The 14,572-nt window shown below is 28.8% G+C and overlaps 2 protein-coding genes across 2 annotated transcripts; both read left to right on the top strand.

Annotated features, from left to right (window-relative positions):
- The first annotated feature begins 1,269 nt into the window (after positions 1-1,269).
- On the top strand, positions 1,270-3,520 carry LOC123305941. Its single transcript, XM_044887781.1, has 2 exons — positions 1,270-1,376; positions 2,581-3,520. The coding sequence occupies exons 1-2, from the start codon at positions 1,326-1,328 to the stop codon at positions 3,466-3,468; spliced, it is 939 nt and encodes a 312-aa protein (XP_044743716.1). The 5' UTR covers positions 1,270-1,325; the 3' UTR covers positions 3,469-3,520.
- A 1,385-nt stretch (positions 3,521-4,905) lies between these two features.
- On the top strand, positions 4,906-6,901 carry LOC123305940. The gene is made up of 2 exons (XM_044887779.1): positions 4,906-5,017; positions 5,996-6,901. The coding sequence occupies exons 1-2, from the start codon at positions 4,967-4,969 to the stop codon at positions 6,884-6,886; spliced, it is 942 nt and encodes a 313-aa protein (XP_044743714.1). The 5' UTR covers positions 4,906-4,966; the 3' UTR covers positions 6,887-6,901.
- Positions 6,902-14,572: the final 7,671 nt, after the last annotated feature.

Below are 14,572 nucleotides of genomic sequence, written 5' to 3'. Positions count from 1 at the left end.
GCTTTTTCTGGTTATCTTAACGTATTTAGGAAAAAATATGTATTTATTATTTGGGAAAAATGACAATTGACTCCTTTTGATCAAATTTTAAAGTGATTTTTCGTTACGATTCCTTTTGTTAAAGTAACATTGTACGCAGCAGTCATATATAACATTTGTACCAAATGGTAGAGCTTGTTTTATCTCAAGTACTTACATTCATATCTCTAAATGACCATTTTTGGACTAAAACCTTTCTACATAACAGATAAGATTTCTTTAGGAAAACATACAAATGTAAAATGTGAGCCCTAGGTACAACACTCTCTCATATACAGTCGGAACTCAATAATATTAATAAGCGGAGTTACTTTTGACATCATCGAATCACTGTAGTATGTTTGTTTCGTAAAATAAAAAAGCAGATGGTCTTTATATATAATTATAGTCAGAAGTCAAATTATTGTTATAACGATATTATTCGCTGTGTCGTCATGGTTTAGTACCCAAGTATAAAACACTAAAGCAATGGTGTATATGGATTTGAACCTTTTTATAATATAGTTTGTGATATTACACTAACAGCTATTAAGTAATCTGTTCAGAAAAAAAAAAGTTCAAATAATTTTTACACAGTTTATTATTATTATTTTATTATGGAGGGAATTTTATTTGATGAGAGAAGTCAGGGAAACGGTGTTTAATAATAGAAATTTATTAAATAATTAATAATAAATAAATTTGTGTATACCCTTTTTTGAATATAAAAAGTAATCGAGTATTAATTCGGTGAAGGTGCAAGAAAAGAAATGGAAACGTTTAGAAAGATTGTGCTTAGTTCCCTTGGAGAAAAGGACTTTTGGAAGGGATAAGGAGGCCAAAACAAAATTTTACTTTTTTTTATGTAGATTTTTACCGGATAAAAATGGGTAGCATATTTTTAAAAAGCTTAAATAACAAAGTACAAATCTTTTTTTCCAAAATACAAAATACTTTTGTATTTTTGATCCATTTTAAGAAAAAAAGTACCCATGTGATTTTTTTCTCTAGGCGCTTCGTTTTTGAAATAAAAATTCTTGAAAAATTAAAAATTAATTCTTGAAAAATTTCCAATATCTTGAGAGGGAATTCACTTAGCTAACACAGCTCCTATGCTACGACTTTTTAATTTTTATCTTTATTATATAAATTGGCTGCAAAACCTTGACCTCTTGGGTTGAATTATCATTATTTTTGGTTAAACTTAATCATAAAATTTATCATTTTTATATTTTTTTTATAAAACACAGTTTCCAAATAACAGTTTTTGATATTATTTGCTAGTGAAGTGTTAATAGAACAATAAAATGAAACTGTTGAAGCCATTTTTCATTTTTGCAGTTATTTGCTGTATTCATGTGAGTTATTAATTTGATTAAACATTTTCTTTTTTAATTATAAACTCAAAAAAATTTAAATTTGGTAAAATGCTATGTAAAATTCAATATTATTCACTTTATACGACAGGATAAGCTAACATGGGCGTATGTATCTTAGAGTACAAATATCAGAGATTATTAATATCAATATTTAAAAAAAGATAAGTAATTTTTATGAGAAAATAAAATTTTTATTATTACCTTTTTAAAAGGATTTTCGTCAATTATCAATACAAATACCTACTAAAGGAGACGGTATAAGGTCGAACTTCACCTATCTGATAACCAGATGAGATATATTTTTTATGAAATTTTATTGATTTATGAACACGTCCATGCAATTTTTTCTACGAAAAAGTGTTCATGACTATTTTTAATTAAATTAATTTTAATCAATTTCTTTCATGAACAGTATTTTGCTGGTAAACTCATACCATTATTTTCTTCATTAAATTATCTTTCTTTTGATCCCAATTTCGATTGTTTAACAAGATCGGTGTATATCTGTTCATACCATATGAAGAGGTAAGTCAATACAGGTAACTACACCGATCTGATACCAATCGAAATTGGTATCAGAAGAAAGATAATTTAATAACGAAAATAATGGTATAGGTTTGTCTGAAAAAACTGTTCATGCAAAAAATTAATTAAAATTAATTTAATTAAAAATAGCCATGAATACTTTTCGATATGAAAAACTATGATAGCCGTGTTTATGCATCAATAAAATTTTATAAAAAACGTCTAATCAGATGGGTGAAGATCGACCTTATACCGTCTCTTAAACCAAAAATCAATACATAATTTTTTTTAATAATCTATCTGTTATGAAAAAAATTAACTTCTGGGAAATTCAGCCAACCCATACGTTGCGAATTGGTTATTTAAAAGACATTCTTGCTAACTGAAATTCCACCTACGTTATTTAAAACCATGACGATGCTCTCATAGATCTGTTATCTTTTGTTGTAATCAGATGTCCGACCAAAACTTAATGCAGTAAACGACGATTGTAGACGTCAAACTTACTTATTCTCTTATTGCAATATCAACCCATTAAATAAAGAAAAATTTCCAACTAGGTTATCTTGCTTGATTATTCAGACAAAAATAATTTTGCTTGCCACAATGAGGGGTTATTGTAAAAATAGTAGAGTAAAATTTATTTCTTTTGGAATAGGCTCGCAAGGTCGAATATGAAGATCTTATCAAAGATATTGAGGAACTAAATGAAATTGATTTTGAAGATATCCTTAAAGAAGCTAAGTTCCATATAACAATTGATGAAAAAGACGAACACATTTCAAAATCTACCAATATTTACGATGAAGTTATTGGCGAAATTGAAGGAATTAATGATGACTCGGAGAACACACGCGATCGCTTAAATGATTTACGTGCAGAATGCGAAGCATCCAATTGGAGTGCTGGATTAGCTAGTACAATAAATGGAGTTTTCCAAACAATTTTCGGTACTGCTGCCAATGCTATTGACACAGCCGTCAATACGGTCGCTGACAAATTCAATCAAGGTATTTCAGCCTCATTGAATTTCACTGATCGTGTTCACACCCAAAAGAAATTGTTAATCGCTAAAGTACAAAAATGTGCTGAACAACAAGGTCTTAGTGCTGAAACACTAAGTGAAGATGCTTATGCTAATATTGAAACTTGTGTACCAAAAGCAGTTGAATCGATAAATGCTACAGCCCAAACAATTATGGACAATTTTAGAAATGTTCGTGGCTTTATGTCGAATCTACCAAATTCGGTAAATGAATGCGTAGATATTATGCGAAACGCAAAAAAATTGGAAAAACTGACTGCAAGTCCAAAAACGATTTTCTGTTTGGGTGGTGTGACTGGTCAAGTTGGTGTCGAATCAGCACAATTAACTACTAAATTGATAACATGTGGTGTTAAAGCTGAGGTTAGTTTCTATCATATTCAGAGAGAATTACGATTTTGTTATATGGATGGTTTGGAAGCGATTGTTAAAGAAGCACAGGCGAAAGGAATTGAACTTAAAAAATGTGTACTTCGTAATGAAACAAAGAAAGTTGAATAAGTTTTTGATTTGAATTTATATTTTCTGATAATTATTAATGGAAATAAAAAAATATTTTTGGTAATTAATTTGTGTTTTACTTTAATTATTCATAATCACTTGGCGAATTTATTTTTCAGAAGCTTTGAACGATTAATGTATACTACACAAGAGGATATTACAATTTTCGGTTCCTGTATTTACAGTTTTTAGTTATCGTTTATCTAAAACGGTTTTTAGTTATTGTTTAAGAATTTTAATAAAAATTTTCTTGGCGGAAACTTTTCAATCGGTAATATCTGAAATCTGATGCTCAAAATTTGAGGACCAAATTTTCCATATGCAAGTTTTTTCCAAGCAAAAAACAAGAATATTCTTCACAAAATATGTTCGCCCTCGTACATACTGTGTTTTACCAATTTTCGATTTCTCGTTTTGTTTTCGAAATATGACGGCGGAAACTTTAAAAAATAGCACCCTGTGTATTAGCGAATTTTTTTCGAAGGAAATGGAGCTATTGCTATTGTACTGATGGAATTTTGAAAATATTTCTTCAAATCTTCATCTATCCTACTTAATAGATGTCAAAAATGACCATCGTTAAAACTTATATATGTATGTACATATGTGTCTTTACGTTTATGTTTCTGCACTCTCTCTGGCGGTCGCAATTTAAGTTCGATTTGGATAAATCAAGAGGGGTTTTGGTATTTCGAAGTTGAAGTTCGTTAATGAGAAAAATCTCCAGATAAACAAGAGGTGGGGGGTTGTTGTGCAAAGTACAAAATTTGGATTTTCTCCTATAATTTTTCTTAAAAATGCATGCATGATTTTTTAATTTTTCAAGAAATCTCACCTATTAAGAGGGAATTCGCTCAGCTAATGCAGCTCCTAACAAATTTAATTTTTTTCATGGAAACACGCGAGCACCGTTACAGACTTAACAGTGAATTATTTCTCCATTTTAAATTTACAAATTATCTGATTCGTAATAAGCATTAATTATTGATTTTACCGATACATAACTACTTTTATAAATTTTAGCATTAAATTTGGCTTAAAACCTTAAAAGATATCTGTAAAGCTTCTTTCGTCTTGATATCGAAAGGCTAATTAAAACTTATGCCGGTAGCCTTTATTAGCCGAGTAATTCGTTGACCATTTTTCCATTTTTGTTGACGAAATACATTTGGTTGATACAATCATAAGAAGATTTCTGTAGAACTTTACAATCCTAAGCTGTGATCTGAAAAAATTGTTTACTGAATCCGTTCTTGATTCCTACTTCAAAATCCTTGAAATTTAATTTTTTATCTTTATGTGTGTTATAATTTGGCTGACCAAACCTTGACCTTTTGATAATCCAATATATTTTTGGTAATGTTTATGAAAAGTTAAGATAAAAATTGTTTCAAGATCATAATTTTTTATTTAAAAAAAATTGGATTAAAAACTTAGTTTCAGAAGAATTCATTTTTCAATCATTCGATAGTGAAGTGTCGATACAACAATTAATAAAATGAAACTGTTGAAGCCATTTTTAATACTTGCATTAATTTGCTGTATTCATGTGAGTTCATTTTTAATTATTATTTTATTTTTATAAAAAATTACAATTTTTATTTTTTAAAAGAATAAATAACCTTTTTGAAATGAAAAAATTAATTTTAACAGGCAACGACCGGTGCTAAAATTTAGTTTGGGTTATAGAAAAAAAATAATAGAAAAAAAAACACCTTTGGAAATGGTAAAATAGGGGTGGTATTTAAGGGTTGGAAATTTATTTTCGCATTTTTTCGAGGAAATTTGACTGCATTATGTTCTGGATAAAAGTTGTAGATGATAAAAAAATTTAAAACTTTTTACGGAGTATTTTTCAGCATATCTTCAAATTTTATGAGAAAATTACAAAAACGAATTTTTCAATTTTTATTATTTTTTTCTCCAAAATAAATTTTTATGAAACTTGGTGAAAGCATGCCTTTTGCATACTTAATATCCACGTTTTTTTTGGAAATTGAAAAATAATTTGTTTTGAAATATTTACATTTTTCTTAAAAAACTTTCTTGATTTTTTTTTTTCGATTTTTATAATTTTTTACCTACTTATTTAATTATTTTGTGAGTTCAGTTACAATTAGTTTTCTTTAATGCTTTTTTTTTAATGTAATTTACCAATTTTAGTAGCTAAAAATACAATTTATAGTTCACTGGAAAATACAATTTATATAATTTGCTTAAATTTTTTTAAGATGGTAAAAAAATTTTTGAAAATATTATCACTATTTTTTTCTAAGCAGTGTTTTTAAAATTGCACACTACTTGTCTGTCTCATATTGTATATATATTTACTATTATTTTTACAATAATATTTTATATAATCAAGTTAGGTGCATGATATGGGAAAAATTTTTTTTACTGAAAAAAATTGAAAAAAGTGATCAACATATACTAATAACTTTAATAAAATTGTACAGTTTATATTTTCAAATATCCTTCTTTAATCCTTATTTTAAAAGATAATACCAATAGTATTTATTTTTTATAGGCTCGCAAGGTCGAGTATGAAAGTCATATCGATGACGAAAGTGCTCTAAACGAAATAAATTTCGAAGATTTAATAAACGAAGCAAAATTCCACGTTACAATTGACGAAAATGATACAAGTATTGCACAATCAACCGGTATTTGGGACCAAGTACAGGACGAAATTGAAGCAGTCAATGATGGGGCAGAAAATTTAAATGAACAAATGAATGAAATTCAAAGTGAATCAGATAGATCAGGTTGGCGTCCTGCCTTAAAAGATAGTATAATTGGACTTTATAATACAATATCCTCGTCCGTGGCTAATGTAATTGATAGTGCAATTAATAAAGCAAGCGACAAATTCGATCAAGGTATTTCAGGTGCCTTAAACCTCACTGATCGTGTTCACGCACAAAAGAAATTATTAATAGCAAAAGTACAAAAATGCGCAGAGCAACAAGGTTTGAGTGCTGATACAATCAGTGAAGATGCTTATGCTAAAATTGAGCATTGTATACCAGACGCTGTAAATTCAATTAATGAAACTGCTCAAACAATTATTGGAAATATTAAAGAAGCACGTTCCTTCATTACGAGTGTGCCAACTTCTATGAATGAATGTTTAAATACCATGCGTGAGGCATCATCATGGGCACAAATAACTGCAAGTGCAAAAACCGTTTGGTGTTTAACTGGTCTTTCAGCTTCAACATGTACGGAAGCTGCACAATTCAGCATGAAAATGGCTACATGTGGTACGAAATGTGTTGTCAGATTTGAGCAAATTAAATTAGAATTGAAAAAATGTTATATGACTGGTTTCTATGCTATTACGAAAGAAGCTGCTGATAAAGGAATCGATCTTGGACAATGTGTACTTGGTGGTGAAAAGAAAAATAAACCAGAATAAATTTTTTAGGAAATTCATCTGTTAATTTTTAATGTAAATACAAAAATAGTTTTCGTTTATTGTGTTTGTTTGAATCCATTTTTCCTTTTTTAGTACAAGTAACGATATAAGGTCGAACTTCATCCAACCGATTACTAAATGAGACGTATTTTTTATGAAAATATCATTGAGTCCCATCCCGTTTTACAGACAAGGGTCTCATCTGTACGAGATCTGCAGAAATACTAACTACAAGTATGATAACTTAGGTTTAGGATTAGACGCGTCAAAAATCCACGTAGCCTAACTTTCTGCCGCGTAGTAAATAAGCTTCTGAGTCGATGTGGAGCATATATGGCTGCGAAGCCAGTTTCGACATACAGGGGCGGGGGGGTGAAATAAAATTAGTAAAAATTTGGGAAAAGTATAGATTTTATTCGGGAAAATTCTGAAATCAAAGCTAAATATTGGACATTTTGTACAATTTAAATGTCCGCTCTTGGACATTTAAAAATTAATTATTTCAAGGATTTAAACAAGTGAAAACAAACAATTGACTGAATTAATTGTTGAAATACCATGTATAGGCAGTGTTGATAACTCTGTCACATTTCACATACATACATATCTGACATATTTAACTGATATTCTCATATAATGCGCAAGTGTTGATGCGCAATCGTTTTTTTTTTTTGACGTCACGTAAATAACAAAAGATATTCACTTTGATATTCCTATATTAATACATACTATAAAATTTGCACCTAATTAACGCCCTCGTGGCTAAACAGTGATGTTTACAAAAAAATGTTTCAAACAAAAGTTTTTTATTTTTTTATAAGGAACATTTTTTACATTTAAACTTTTGTTCTATCTCTAACGGTTTACAAGATGGGTCCTACGGACCCAAGACCCAATTGACCTATGATGCTCATTTACGAACTTGACCTGACTTTTTACGTCCTGAGTACGCTGTAAAAATTTCAGATCGATATATTTTTTCGTTTTTGAGTTATCGTGTCCACAGACGGACGGACGGACGGACAACCGGAAATGGATTAATTAGGTGATTCTATGAACACCTATACCAAAATTTTGTTCGTAGCATCAATATTTTTAAGCGTTACAAACTTGCGACGAAACTTAATATACTATGTATATTTCATATACATATACATGGTATAAAAATGACATGTGGTATTAACTATCTTGACCCGATATAGAAAGTTCATGTCTACAAATTTGCATTATCTACAAATTTTTTTTGGTCATAAATGACAAATTTTATACTTGAAATGCCCTTTAAAATATTTAACAGATAAAGTCTACACACAAACGCATTCATTCAATTAGGTAAGTCATTTTATTTTAAGGTAAGGAAAGAAACAACAGTTTTTTTTTGTGATCGATAAACACAACCCAAGTCGGTAATTAAAAATGATTAAACCTATCTCACAATTGTACAAATAATCAATACACAATTATTTTTACTTATTACCATTAAAAATAATAAAAACAGAATCGTAAAGTGTGAGTTAACTTACTCATAGAAGGTTCTGTATATCCAAATGAAAAATGTTGATGCAACATTAAATCATGCTGTTATCATATATTTACAGGGTTTATACAGGATGATTTTTAAAAAGTACTCAGTGTTCAGAGTGAAATAAAAAACCGATAAACCTTTAACTGTTCTTTCGGGAGCCGAGGAAAATACAGTATTCAGTTTTTTTAGAGTTTCATGGTGAAATAATCAACTTTGATTTTTTAAATGGAAACACGTATTTTTTTACACTTTTCAATCCATTTTTACTAGTGCACGCCCGTAATTTCCACATTGCTCGCTTAAGGATGGTATTGTTTGTTTGTGTATGCATCCAATATGATCATTGTAATGATTCTAAAAGTACAATAGCATAACAATAAACTTCTTGAATGTTGTGTGTGCAGCGTGACTAGATACAAAATCGATTTATCCGCTTAGGTGCCACAAGCGAATCGATCAGGCCCCATTTTAAGTCGAGTTTTTTTTTTTTAAATTTTGTATTTATTTTATTTTATAATTTTAATATTTGAATTTTGGAAATCAATCATGAATTTGTGAAACGGAATACTAAAAATAATGTACGTGACTATAATATGATTAAGGCCTCTCTTTTCATATAAAAGAATATAATGAACAATTAAAATTCCAATTTATTAGCGAAAATAACAAATGATCATTATTGCAGAATTACCTCAACTCCGTATACGGTTTTATTGGTTTACAATACAAGTAACGAATTTTAATCAGTTTTTAATGGTATCCTATACCAATATATATACAGTGTCTGTCTACCATATAACCGCAAAACAATTTTAATTGTATATAAAAAGAAAGTCTGATAATGGTAGCAGCAGTATAGACTTGGAGATAGTGACACCGCATACCATTAAATGAAAGGGGAAATAACCTCAGAAATATACTCCAAACTAAACGTAAAAATTCACCGCTTTATCCTCACCACCAGAATATTCTTACAAAAACTCCTTGAAAAATTTCGTTCCTGAAAATGTATCAAAACACCATCCAAAAACCACAAAAAATCACCCCCGCTCCAAAAGAAGAGAATTTATCACAAGATACCCCATGAAGAATACCTTGTTTCGCCGCTGAACAGCTACTTGAAAAATCACTCGCTTTTAGTCAAGCTTGTAAAAATTAATAGATAGCCCTTCACATTACAAATAATTTATCAATAAGAAAATCATTTGTCCATGTGAAAATCTGTGGATTAAAATATAGCTACTATAAATTGCTTAAATTGGTTTTCAGTAAACGTTTCATAGTAACTTCACAGTAACAATGATACTGTGAAAAAGTATGAAAGAATTTTCTAGCAAAAAAATAGTCAACATATTTAATGGTCCACTTCATAGTCCATGGCTGGTTTTTTGTAAGATGTAAGCCTGCTTAGGACTGCCATAATAACTGCTCGGCGTCTTTAGTGATTTTTCCCAATAAAAAAAGCTTTTTTTAAAGGTATAAAATTTAAAGCCACAAAATACAGATACTGGATTCATTGAAAAGGCTCACTTTATATCATTTGTGGTTGTATAAGACTACAGAAACCAAAAGAGTCGTCGAAAAATGCAAGAGTTGAAATAATCGATTTCTTTAAATTCGATAATCGAGCCACGATAAAAATCTAAAATTTCTTTGCTACCAAACTTGTCATTTTAAATTATCAAAAAAGGAGACAAAACTAATAAAGGATTTTTTTTCTTTTTTTTGCCTATACGATCTACTTGAAATCTTTTGACAGTGTCTCCAAGTCTACCCAAGTTACCAGCCATAGTGGGACAACACAATGTAATAATATTTATATATATTTTTTTGTTGTTGTGGTAAGCTTGGCAAATAAAATGGACGAACTAATTAATGTTTACACATATTAACATAACAAATAATAATTAGTGTGAATGTCTTTTTGAAGATTGTTTCACGACATCTTGAAACTTGTTTTATCCATATATGGGATTTTGGGTTGGATATAATTTTTTTCATTTCAAATAAATTGGACACACTTTGATTTTTGGATGTTTAATACAGATTAGCGGAGAAAACTTTAAAATATCTACTAAAAATATAATAACATAATCAATTAAGTAAAAGAAAAACTCTTTGTTATAAGAAATAGTAAATCGGGGGTGGTAACAAAATGGGGGTGTATAATTATGTGAAACAATCTTACCGTTTCTTAGGACTAAAAATTATAAAACTACACAGTAATCTGTTGCTTCAAGAACTCGTTTGTTACTGAGAAGATGGCGAGCGGTTTTGGACCAATACGTAGCATTTACACAGACTAAGTGATTCACCGTGAATTTTCAAATGTGAGTTTTCTTTCTCCCAGAGCCTTATTTACTTCAGGTATCTGTGTAAAGAACGAAGGTTTGCCGAAAAACCGCAAGTTAAGAGTTTGAAAACACCATGTAGATAGTTATCTTCAACTTCGTGACAAAACGGAATCCGTAGGACCACTGCTCTGTCACTAGGCCATTGTACCTATGTTAAATAATATGGGTAGGTATAGCTATAGATATACCTAGCAAAAACGAATGTTAATGATGACTTAGCATTGCTGACGCGAATCCATAAGTTTTTCAAAATTTTGTTTAAAGATGTACGACCACCAGGACAATTTTTAATAAAAAGCCCCCCCTTTTTTGAATAATTGGAAAATTAATCGTTATTTGTGTATTCATACCATTCTTACAGCCTATCCATACCATTACAAGGTTATAAACGAAATAAAATGAACAAAATATTGAATCATAAACTTTATAATAAGCCTCATTTCGAAATTTGAAAAAAAAAACTTGAAATTGAAAATTTTTGTTCAAAAATAATCATATCAGATTTTCGTGGCCTAATCCGGCCTAATGGGTAATCCAGCACTGTCTAAATCAATTCTCAAAATTATATTGGAGGTTGCCCAAAAAAGACTTCAAAGTAGGCATATTTAACATGTTTTACGTTAAAACGGTAGATGGATGATATATTTTCATAGATTTCTCCAAAACCTTAATAAATTATTGAAAAAAAAAACCGTTGTGCCCGACTAATTAAGGCTGTATGAGCACTGTAATGCGGACACAAATTAAAAAATATATTTATTTCCAATTTTGATGGTGAATTATTTTATAACTTCACAATATAAGACGAAAAGTAAGAATAAAATTTTTCGATATCTGGAGAAATTTTCAAAATATTGAAAATTGATAATTTTTTTTTATAATTATTTGGCTTTCAATATCGCGAAAACCAAGGCAGATATCGAAAAATTGCCTTGTCTTGATGCTCCTACTACCGCAATCAATTCCAACTTATATGAAACAAACTACATTACAATTAATGTTACATATTTAATAAGTATAATGGACAGACACAAACGTACAGACAATTTAATAACTGCCAATATTTACAATATCTTTTAATCACAATTCAATTAAATGTAAATAATATATATTTTTATCCTATTAAGAGATACAAATCAATATGAAATTTATGTTAATACATAAATGAATATAAAACGCAAGAATTGTTTCTTTGCCATATCTTTGCGATTGCGGAACTTGTTTTTTTTATTATTTTTATATAAATATTCAATAATATTTTATCGTCTACTACCTAATTACTTTTTTTAATATTATTATAACAGGTAAGTAAGTGCACACACATTAAAATGTAAATTTATAAATAAAATAATTATTATAAGTATTGATAAATATCTCTAAAAGTTGAATGAAATTGGTAAATAATTAATGATGATTTTGTTTTATAAATTTTGTGTTTTTAAAATACGGTTTTTAATGCGGGTTTTGAGTGACTGTAACATTTTTAGTTAGTTATATACCCAAAATAATAATTAGTTGAAATTTCTTTTTTCTTCCCTTTTAATAAGTATTTACATATATACAGATTAATTTTAATACCCTGTATATATGAAGTAAATATCAAGGTATACTAATTTCAAGGTATGAAGTAAATATTAAGGTATACTAGTAACGCTTAGAAATATTGATACGAAAAAAAGTTGAGAAAAGGTGTTCATCATCACCTCATAAGTTCACCTAATCATATCTTTTGACTTAAAGACCATTTCTTTAATTGAAATAATTTAATTTAATAATTTTAATTGAAATATCAGACCATCAAATCACCTAATAAGTTCATTTCTGTTTTCCATCTGTTCATTCGTTCGTCAACACTCGATAACTCAAAAACGAAAAAAGATATATACTCAGTTTTATCGAAATTGGAGATAAAAAAAATTTCTCGATTTCTTGCTATTTTTTTAATGGGAAAATATTGAGAAAAACGCAAACAAATTTTTGCTTCGGAATTTGATGAAATTCAGTGGATGGGGTAATTTTGATCCAAAAAGTATAAAAATCATGTTTATTTAATGATTGGATGCAGAGTTTCTGAGATATCGCAATATTTGGCGCGATTTTTATACTTTTTGGGTCAAAATTACCTTATATACTGAGTTTATCGAATTTGGAAATACAAAAAATTTCTCGATTTTTTGCAATTTTTTTAAGGGTATGTACCCCTTTGAAAAATTCAAGAAACTCGAAAAAAAAAATTTCTATTAGAATTTGATGAAACTCAAGGTATGGGGTAATTTTGATCGAAAAAGAAGAAGAACAAGTGAAAACAAGCAATTGACTGAGTTAATTGTTGAAATACCATGTATAGACAGTGTTGATTACTCTATCACATTACACATACATACATGTCACACATACATACCTGATATTCCTATATAATACATACTTTACAATTTGCGCCCTCTCGGGTATACAGTGATGTTTACGAAAAAATATTTCAAACTAAAGTTGTTAATTTTTTTATAAGAAACATTTTTTGCATTTAAACTTTTGTTCTATCTCTAACGGTTAACTAGCTACGGACCCAAGATCCAATTGGCCCATGTTGCTCATTTATGAACTCGACCTCACTTTTTACGACCTGAACACGCTATGAAAATTTCAGCTTGATATCTCTTTTCTTTTTTGAGTTATCGTGTTGACAGACAGACAGACAGATAACTGGAATGGACTAATTAGGTGATTTTATGAATACATATACCAAAATTTTGTTCGTAGCATCAATATTTTTAAGCGTTACAAACTTGAGACTAAACTTAGTATACCTTGATATATATTACATATATACATGGTATAAAAAGTATGAAGATGATCATACAAAAATTCTATGCTCACAAACAAACCGAGGGTCGTCAAAAAAAAAGCCAAGTTAAATGAATAGCTTTGCAATTAAATTGTATATTTTCTTATTTCATAAAAAAAATTATATAATTTTATAAAAATAAATTTTTATAACTTCATTTTCATTCGGTGTATAATTTAAAAATATAATTAAAGGTTTATATAATGATTTTAATATATAATTTAACACCTATATAATTTAATATTTATTATTATAAAAATAAAAATTACATCAAATCACAAACCAGAAAGATAGCTACAATGCATTGAGCTGCAGTTTGTCTATAGTTAATAAAATCAGTTGGATTTGTAAGAAATAATAATAATAATGAGTTTTAGTTCGATAATAATAAGCTTAAACAACATTAAAATTTAAAGTTAATAATATTAATATTATATTAAATATATACTTATTGTAATATTTTTATAAAGTTATTATACCTATTAAAAGGTATTTGTTTGCTATTGTTAAATGCATATTACACTATAATTACATCAAAGTTTATTACTTACTCTACAATACTCTGTTAGTTTGATCTAAGACGGTCAAAACTCAACAATTTTCTTTGTACGAAGATAATATTTAGTGGATATCGTTTACGATAATATCTCCGTTTGCTGTAATCGTGCCTCATTTTTAAATGCAAGGGATAAAAATTTCAAAACCCAACCAATTCCTCTATAGACGACCACATCCACTCAAAAAATCGTAATTACATCAATCCAGAGTTTGGGATTTATATTTCCGAATATATTTTTCCGGCATATAATTACTAATGGGTAATAAGCTGTTTGTTACACGAAAAACAGTGCAGAAAGAGATTACTTATCTGCATAAGTGAAGAAAATAAGCACATGGGTAATAATAAGAACATTAGCTCGGATTTTTTTATTTTCCCTTCAGGAATAACGTGGGAAGCAATCGAT

Source organism: Chrysoperla carnea, chromosome 1 (genome assembly GCF_905475395.1).
Source record: "Chrysoperla carnea chromosome 1, inChrCarn1.1, whole genome shotgun sequence".
NCBI classification, from domain to species: domain Eukaryota; kingdom Metazoa; phylum Arthropoda; class Insecta; order Neuroptera; family Chrysopidae; genus Chrysoperla; species Chrysoperla carnea.
The sequence above is the reverse complement of the archived record's forward strand: the minus strand, read 5'-3'. Positions and strand labels throughout refer to the sequence as shown.

Bases quoted from the DNA above. Each gene is read 5' to 3' on its own strand.
- LOC123305941 (XM_044887781.1), top strand. From the start codon at position 1,326: ATGAAACTGTTGAAGCCATTTTTCATTTTTGCAGTTATTTGCTGTATT. The intron at 1,377-2,580 runs GTGAGTTATTAA...CTTTTGGAATAG, and splicing joins CAGTTATTTGCTGTATTCAT to GCTCGCAAGGTCGAATATGA.
- LOC123305940 (XM_044887779.1), top strand. From the start codon at position 4,967: ATGAAACTGTTGAAGCCATTTTTAATACTTGCATTAATTTGCTGTATT. The intron at 5,018-5,995 runs GTGAGTTCATTT...TATTTTTTATAG, and splicing joins CATTAATTTGCTGTATTCAT to GCTCGCAAGGTCGAGTATGA.